The sequence below is a fragment of the Anomalospiza imberbis genome, chromosome Z, assembly GCF_031753505.1.
Source record: "Anomalospiza imberbis isolate Cuckoo-Finch-1a 21T00152 chromosome Z, ASM3175350v1, whole genome shotgun sequence".
Taxonomy (NCBI): domain Eukaryota; kingdom Metazoa; phylum Chordata; class Aves; order Passeriformes; family Viduidae; genus Anomalospiza; species Anomalospiza imberbis.
In genome coordinates this window covers 64806935-64816144 of record NC_089721.1, presented here as the reverse complement: position 1 = coordinate 64816144, position 9210 = coordinate 64806935, and the positions used below count along the sequence as shown (strand labels likewise).

At 44.6% G+C, this 9210-nt stretch overlaps 1 protein-coding gene across 1 annotated transcript; it reads left to right on the top strand.

Moving 5' to 3' along the window:
- Nucleotides 1–6395: 6395 nt before the first annotated feature.
- Nucleotides 6396–8871, top strand: CKS2 (CDC28 protein kinase regulatory subunit 2). Its single transcript, XM_068177202.1, has 3 exons — nt 6396–6553; nt 7366–7493; nt 8440–8871. The coding sequence occupies exons 1-3, from the start codon at nt 6453–6455 to the stop codon at nt 8490–8492; spliced, it is 282 nt and encodes a 93-aa protein (XP_068033303.1). The 5' UTR covers nt 6396–6452; the 3' UTR covers nt 8493–8871.
- The last annotated feature ends 339 nt before the right edge of the window (nt 8872–9210 follow it).

The window sequence follows — 9210 nt, the reverse complement described above, 5'->3', positions numbered from 1 at the left end:
CTTTTATTTCATGAGTTCCAGTGAAAGTTTCTTCTTCAGTCAGGCTGGTCTTCTTCTCTGCCAGCTTGCTTTTTAGCAAATAGGGATGGCCTGCTCCTGCACCTTTACGACTTCCTTCTTAAAGTATGTCCAGCCTTCCTGAACCCCTTTGTTTTTAAGGGCAGTTTCCTAAGGGACTCTCTGAACCAGTATCCTGAACAGGCCAAAGCCTGCTCTCTGGAAGTCCAAGGCAGAGGTTCTGTTGATCCCTTCCTTACTTCACCAAGAACAAGAGAAACTCTATCATTCCATGGTCAGTGTGCCCGAGATGGTCTCTGACCACCACATGTCCCACAGCCCTTTTCTGGTTGTGAACAGCAGGTCTGGCAGGGCATGCCCTGGTAGGTTCCCCTACCAGCTGTGTCTGGAATTTACCTTCCACACACTGCAGGAACCTCCTAGACTGTCTCCTCTCCACTGCTGAGTTTTCAGCAGATATTTGGCAAGTTAAAGTCTCCCACAAGAACCGGGGCTAGTGATCATGAAACATCCACTGATAGGATATTTCACTTCATCCTGGCTGGGTGGTCTGTGACAGGCTCCCAGCAGGATCTCTGCCTTGTTGGCCATCCCTCTGACTGTCACCCACAGGCACTCAGCCTTCTGCCCGCTGTCCCTGAGCTCCGTACAGCCAAAACCCTCCCCAGTGTACAGAGCCACCCCACAGCCCCTCCTTCCTCCCCTGTCCCTTCTGAGAGCTTGTAGCCATCCACTGCAGCACTCCAGTCATCCCACCACAATCTCATGGTGATAACTGCATCACAGCTTCCTGCTGCCAACGGCTTCCATTGTTTGTTACCTGTGCTGGGTGCAGTGGTGCAGATGCACTTCAGCTGGGCCGTCCATGCCACCCACAACACTGGCGTGTCACCCCCAGGCTCATCAGAGTCACTTTTTAGATCTAAGCTGTAGTCTTTTGAGTAGGTTCTGATCACTACTTCCACAAGAAGATCCATAAAACCAGAATAAGAGAATTAAATCTCAATGAAATGACACAGATCAAAATTAGCCCCCAACCTCTGCAATGATCTGAATGGATCACAGACATTCTGTATTTCTATACTCATCCTGCAAGCTGGGCACTTTTATGACTTGGGAATAATTTATTCAATAATCTATTCAAGAATACCTTTAAAATGCAATTATTGAAGTAGCACAGGAACTGCATGAAGCATGTATCAAAATTGGCTCTACTTTTCCAGGGAGTTTATCCTCTCTCAGAGGACAAACCTCAGCAATTCAACTGGATTATTTTCAACACTTACATTGTTTTATTCACAGTCAGCTAGACCGTCAAACCATAGCATCATTCTTTAGTCTCTCCACAATTTTGTGCAGACCAAAACAAAACAAAAATAATCCATTTTCGCATCTACTAAGTGAATTTTAATTAGCACACAAGTCAACACTTAGGAGAAAGTCCTTCAAATTAAGTAATGCAGTAAATTCAAATTTAACTATCTCAATTGATATAAATTCTGAAGATCAAACCTTCACAGACAAATTGTTAAAATTACACATACAAGCAGCCTGAGAATGTTTTGGGGACAACTAGTGTTGTGGAATACTAGGCAAACACCATATAAAGCCAGCAAATAAAATCAGAAAATAGAATGTTACCTTACTGAATATAAGAATTAAGTGAGACTTATTTTCTACTGACTCATGGTTTGTGGCTCTACAGTCTCAGAAGGCACGTACACCAAATGCTAAAAAATATTTATCCCTAAAGCATTTATGCAAAGATTTTTGTCCCATTAGACAGATTCTCTGTCTAATAAGGTGCAAATTTAATTGTAACATCATCCCACATCAGAGTTCTTCTGCTCTATTTGCCTGCCTGTTACCATGAAACCTGCAATAATTTATCAGCATTTGTCTTAAGTTTGAGCCAATAGGTTCAAAAGCTAGTTGAGGATCAAAACTCATGAGAAGTACAATTGTGTACACCTTGCTTCTGTAAGAAACATTGAAAATATAAAATCACAGATATCAGTTCATCTATATGTGCTATGAATGTGATTCACATTCAAATTAATCAAAAGTTATTAACTGGGTGTATGATTATGACTCATGAAGACAGTACAAAAGGTTCCTTGACGCTGATCCTGCTGTTCTATTCAGAAAAATACTTTAAAGCATCTGACATTAGTGTTTTATATGGACATGTTTGAAAACTGAAGCACAGTAAAAGTACATAAAACTTTTCTTTTTTTAAATATCTCACAGAACTAAACAGGAAAAGCTGCAGAGACTTTTAATCAGAGACTGCTATGCACAACACAGATGGGAAATTTTTCATCTCCCCCTTCTGACAAAAAACACAGACAATATTTTCATGTACCATAACTTACCTCCAGAACTCTGTATATGCAATAGTTATGGTGCACATGAGCCCTTCATTGTAACAGTTTTATCATAGCCCACATATCTCTGTGGATGGTCTTAGTCACAAGCAAACAAGCTATACAGGGGATTTAAATCTGCTCCTGTCTAGATACAGAAAATCATCCCCACAATAATGTTCATAATCCATCTTTAGCTATGAAGAGCCTTTATGCTGACTAGTCATGTTAGTCACATAGTGCAGAATACCGGTGCTCCATTTCATATGTGCTTGTGTTACAGCTACAGGAGAGAGGGACACTCAAGAATATCCTCTTTGTGTTCTGCCATTTTATCTTGGGTATCAACAGCAACATAATCACAGCTGCTGTGCTAATCAGACGGGTCTCTGAGCAGGAGCTTACATTCCAGTTGCGTAACTCGCTCACATTACTCCTAACAAACCTAAGGCTATGTGAAATACTTTTTAGTCTGTGCTATGGAAAACTTCTTTCATAAATGCTTTAATACACACTTTCAACACGCTGAGGCAAAAGTGAATGACAAAGCTTCTCAGGAAGCTCTCTCTTTAATAAATATGGGTATTTGTGGTCTCACTCACTTCCTACCTGGGTCAGAATCTTTGGAGTGAGTATTCAGTTCACCACTTGATAATCTTAATTCCAGAAACTAACTTCTTCGAATATGAAAACATACAACAATTACAATTTAAATGTCATTCTAGAGCACTGGAGAGAAAAAAAATTACTTTTGTTCTACACTCTGTATTTGCAAAAGTTCAGTGGGAAAGCATAACTGACCATAAGAAAGCAAGCCGCAAAGAAAGCACTGATCAGAGACAGGATCAGTTTGACCTAAAACATTACTGCAGAAAGCTTTTTTTTTTTTTTTTTTTTTTTTTTTTTTTATGTTCTAAGACATTTAAATTATGTACTGGTAGGAAATTTTCCTTAGGTGTAGACAAAGCTGCCTTGACAAAGTTCAAGCATTTTTGTTCTCTCCAAACTGTACAGAACAGTTTATTTCCTTCTTTGCAATGTACTGACACAGCCTTTGTAAGTAGCAGTATCCTGAAGACAGTGATGAGGAGCCTGTTTCACACAGTACCACACTGTGTGGCTGAGGATGGACTTCTGGAAGTCATGTGGTCTGCCATTCCTGCTCAAGCAGGATCACCTACAGCCCATTGCCCAGAATCATGTCCAGATGGCTTTGGAAGGCCTCCAAAGTTGGAGACTCCAGCAGCTCTCTGCCAGTGCCTCACAGTAAAAAAGGCTTCCTGATGTTCATAAGGAACAACCCATGTTTCAGTTTGTGCACACTGCCTCTGGTCCTGTCACTGGGCACCACTGCAATAAGCCTGGTTCTGGTCTTCTTTGCATCCTGCCTTCAGGTTTTCACACATAGCCCTTTGTAGCCCTTCACTGAAATCTCTCTAGCAGCTCCATCTTTCTCTTGCACTCAGGAGCCCAAAGCTGGGCTCCAGCAGAAGCTGTACTTGTGCTGTACAGAAGGGCAGGATGACCTCCCTCAACCTGCTGGCAACATTCATCCTATTGCAGCCCAAGGCATTGCTAGCCATCCTTACTGCAAGGACACAGTGCTGGGTCACATTCAGCTCAGCGTTCATCAGAATTCCTAAGTCCTTTTCTGGAAAACACATCTCCAGCTGGGGAGTTCCCACCATGTACTAGTGCCTGTGGTTATTCCTCTACAGGTGTAGAACTTTGCTCTTCACCTTGTTCCACTTGTTCCCCTCAACTTCATGAAGATCCTTTCAATCTATTTCTGCAGTTCCTTGACCTGGCAGCACAACCCTGTGGTTTCTCAGTTACTCATCCCAGCTAGGTGTCACCTGCCAACTTCCTGGGAGTACACTCTGCCCCACTATGCAAGTCATTAATGAAGAGGTTAAAAAGCCTAAGGCCCAGTTTTGACCCCTGGGACACTTAATGGTCTCCAACTAGACTTGTGTCATGTGTCACCATCCTCTGGGCCTGGCCATTCACCTGAAGTCATTGTCTACACACCCCGTCCATCCATCAACTGCTTCTCTTTCAAGGTATTACCTGGAGCCAAAAGCCTTGCTGAAGTCTGCAAAAACAATGACTGCTCTCTCCCTTGCTCTTTAACAGGTTGGTCAAGAGCCCGATGTCCCCTTTCACTTCTGAACAAACTCAAAGGAGAAAGGCTTACGCCTAGCCTTACATAAAGATCAATTTTCTCTCACGTTCAGTATGCACGAGATAAACAGAAAGCTTATAAAAGAAGACAGAGAGAGGAAATGCCCTTCATCCACCATCATGGTGATTTAATCTTTTTTTCTCATTATTACACAATGACATTCCTAACACAAGTCATTATGTACATTCTGCTTCAAGCGTATAAAAATAAGAGTTGTGCTACTTGAAATCAAGCTAAAAACTCCAAACCTCTCTATTTGAATAACCTAACCAAAACTTCAGAAAACTTGCAGGTGGTTTGTAGTTTTACAATTGTATTGGAATATATTTTCCTTTATTACATGAATTTCACACATTTAGCTACACCAGTTCAAAAACACTGACTTCATTTTGCCTGTAAATGACCTGTGTCCAACAAGCTCTAATAAGCAGTCAAATTAAGAGAAAAATATTACTGCGAGATTATGAGAAGCACTTGCATGGTGTGAGACTGGCTTAAACTTTTTTTTTTGTTTAAGGCAAGCTGCAGTGCCAGCAGAAACAATGCTACTAAAAAAATCATACCTATTACCCACGCATGTGTATCAGCAGTCATGCATCACATGGATTTGGATGGTTTTTTTCCTCCATCAGAACTGTTTTCAGACAGACGTATTACATAACCTCGGGCAGTACCCACGTTTCTGGCAGCACCAAAGAAGCAGAAACTTCTTTAAAGACTTTTCTCCTTTTTTCTGCAGAGGCCCAGAAAGGAGAGCACAGAGGAGCATACTACAGGCAGGGGGCATGAGGCACGAGAAGAATAATTGGACACTAATAAACTCTTAACTGAAAGGGTGTGGATGCCTCATCCCGGGGCGTGTTCACGGCCAGGTTAGATGGGCCTAAGCAACCTAATCTGGAGAAAGGTGTCCCTGTCCACGGCGGATGGTTGGAACTGCATGATCTTCCAGGCCCCTTCCATGATTCTGAGAAAGCAACCGTGAGATCGCTTTCTGGCCACGTTCCCACTGCGCTTATCTCATCCCACGGGACAGAGACAGCACGCTTATCTGGGGAGCTGCAGCACCGTTCAGCAAACCCTGGCAGCCTGCTACGCACGTATTCCCAGGCAAGCATTCGATGGTTTGTTTCTGTGGGTAAGGATGTCTGTAAACTGAAGTGCTGTCCACAGTTCCCACCCTGCCCTGGGGACACCTGCACTCCGCGTTTTATCTGGTTTCACCCTGAGCAAATACGACCGACGGTACGGCCATTCCTGACAGCTGGCACCCTAGGACACCACGGGCTTACAGCAGATATACCCAGGGATAAACCATTTCAATGTGAACACGGCGCTCAGCTACAAGGACGAAGGCATCACTCTTTCGCTACCCTGAAAGAAGCAGGCCCCTTGGACACCGGGGACTGGACCGAGCCGAGCCGGGGCCCGCCAAATCGGGCAGAGCAAGGCCGGGCCGGGCCGGGCCGGGTGGAGCAGCCCAGAGCAATGGCGCCGGGCGCTGCGCCCCACCCCCCGCCCCTCGCCGTCCGCAGGAAGGGCCCGCGCGCGCCCCGGCCGCCGCTGGCCAATCAGCGCCCCCCGCGCGCCTTCCCCCGCCAGCCCCGCCTCCCCGCCTCGTGCCCGCGCGGCCCGAACGCCGCCGCCCGTTACGTAACGCTACCTCGCCCGCCCGCCGCGGCCGCCGGGGATTGGCTGGGGGCGGCGAGCGCGCGAGTCACGCGGCGGCGGGCTCGGGGCGGGGGGGGGGGGGCGCGGCGGCGCGGCACGCGATTGGCCGGCGCCGGCGGGAGCCAATGGGAGCCGAGCCGCCGGATTCCAACGGTGCGGCGCGCGGAAGGGGGCGGTTGGGGCGCGTGGCGTCCGTGAGGGGCGACCGGGTGATGTTGGTCGTGCCGCTGCCCCAGCCTGTGCTGCCGCCCGCCATGGCCCACAAGCAGATCTACTATTCCGATAAGTACTCCGACGAGCAGTACGAGTACCGGTAAGAAGCTGCAGGAGAGAGCGGGAGGGCCAGCTGCAGGGACTAGGAAGAGCTGTTCCGTAGGAGGGCAGCTCGGCCAGGCGCCTCGGTTGAGGTGTGCGGGCCGCTCTCAAGGAGTGAGGCGGCTCCGCCGGGAGAATGGAGCCAGAGAGGGCGCAAGGCCACCGGGAAGGGGCTTTGGCGAGCCTCTCCATGGTGGGGTTTCCGCGTGGCTTTGGACTGGCGGGACGAAGGGGAAGAATGACCGAATGCTGTTGTCGGTTGGCACAGATTGCTCTGTGAGAGGCCAACACAAGCCCTGGCCACGGGGTGATGGCGGAGGGGCGGCACCCGCTACGCTGAATCCAGGGAAGGGGTTGTGGCAGAGCCTGGGATAGGGCAGCGTCGTCCCCTGCCGACGGGGGATTGTTGAAGTTTAATTATTCTAGGCTTACTTGAAAGCGGTATTACAAATACTTTATAAGTCCAAAGTTCTTATTTTTCAAGTAGCTGATGTATCAGCCTGTTTCCAGGAGCGCATGCTTCTCTGAGTGTATAGTCATTGGGTTCTGAAGGGGTCTCAATCTCATCTAGAAGACAGTTTGGCTCCCAGTATGCAGTTGCTTTACAGATGTAATGTTTAATAGTCATGATTTTAAACTCGTTTCTGGGACGGGTTTCACAATCAAATTCATGCCAAGAGTCGGTATTCTTGTTTTCCTTATAGGCAAAGTGAGTATTCATAACATGCTTACTATCTTTCAGTGCAGCTGTGTTCCAGTTTTCCAGTGTATAGTGTTTTGTGTGTGTGTTTAATAATTAAACCTCTACAGACATGTGATGCTGCCACGGGAACTTTCAAAACAAGTACCAAAATCTCATCTGATGTCTGAAGAAGAGTGGAGACGACTTGGTGTTCAGCAGAGTCTTGGCTGGGTTCACTATATGATCCATGAGCCAGGTGAGCACACATGAACAGTTAGACAAACGAAAAAGTCAAATATCAGACTGGAGATTGTTCCTGCCTCTGCCCATAGAAACAGGCTTTTTATGAGCTCTTAAACAACATGAGTATGCAGTGACTGAAACAAAATTAATATAGTGGGATATCTTTAAATTGTATTAATATAGCAGCTATCTTTAAATCGTAAAGCTGACACACCTACTTTTTTGTACAACAACTTAATAGATGCTCATATAGACAAGGTCCTCTATTAATCTGAAAATTCTAGAGAATTTTCTACTGAAAAATTAGTATTTCAGTTAATGGGGTGCAAAGCCCCAAGACCCTTACTAACTAGGACGTTGGAATTGCAGGAACAGCCATTCCAGGCTTGTACCATTGACAAGCCTGACTCAAAAGTGACAGGTTGATTGATAAGTTGTGGCAGCACAAAGTTCCAAGTTTCTGAAGAATCAGGTGAAGAAATTAGCATAGCCTTCCAGAGTTTCCCTTATTTGGGTACCTTTGATATTTTAGACATTTTTGGAGGCATTTAAAATTAAGAAGACTGATAATATAAGCTGGCTGTATTAGCCAAAGTGAATTTTGTTGGTGTTTGATATGTGCCTAACAAGACAGTATCAGCAGTTTGTTAGTCTAAGTTACAGTAACAGTGTTTATCACATAGCCTAATGTAAAGAGACATTATAAACTGTATTTTCCCAGTACTTCCTTCCTGTAAGGATCTTAAGTTTATGATACTACCAGCATTGGGTATAAAAGTAAGAACTTGACTGTTGTAAGAGTGCTGCAAACTTGGTCTGTTAACATTACATGTGGGGCCATACTTGGGGCTTTCTAATTATTTATTTGAAACTAAGCCTCACCTATTGTTCAAGATTAACGAAATCCCTTTAATCAAGATTTGGACTTACTTACACTTTGTTCAATTTTCTTTCTGCAGAACCACATATTCTGCTCTTCAGAAGACCGCTTCCAAAGGATGAGCAGAAATAAGTCCTGGCCTTTTGAATCTTCTGGAACTATGTATATGAGTGTATATATGTTGGTAGTATTCAGTGACTACTTTTAAATTAGAAAACTTACATCCAAACCTGTGCATGAATTGTATTATTCACAGCAACAAAGCTCAGTCAAATGCAATTCCAGGCTGCTATAATGTTCAAAGAATGATTACTTTTATGTTTTGCTGTTAAAGTAAGTGCCTCTGATTTAAATTGTGTTGTGTTGCATGTTCTGATTAGCTCATCACTTGTTAGTGTTCTGTAACTTTTGCACTCTTTTTCTGCTGTAGTGTAGTATGTTCAAATCCAGTAGTTCAGCTGTTTAGTAGTAAGTAGGCTTTAGAAATAAACTGTTAAATTGTTTGATGAAACGTGTCTGGAGTTGTGATTTAGTGGACAAAACAAATATTCATTGTCTAATATTTTTTTAAGAGTGCCTACTTCAAAAAACAAAGGTTCATTTGATGAACCTGATATTACTTGGTATAAACTTAGCGTTGAGTAGTACTCAATATTTCGAAGAGCTTTTTAGGCTCCTTTGTTCAACTTTGCCAATACCAGTTAATTTTTACTCTGGGGTTTTAGCCTGCTCTTCCTGTCTTGCATCTAAACTGCCACTGTGGCTTTGTGGGAGGTGGTTCTGTGTATTGAGTAACTCTGGAGAGTAACGGGTTCATTTCAAAGGCAAATTGCATTATGGTTGTGCACAA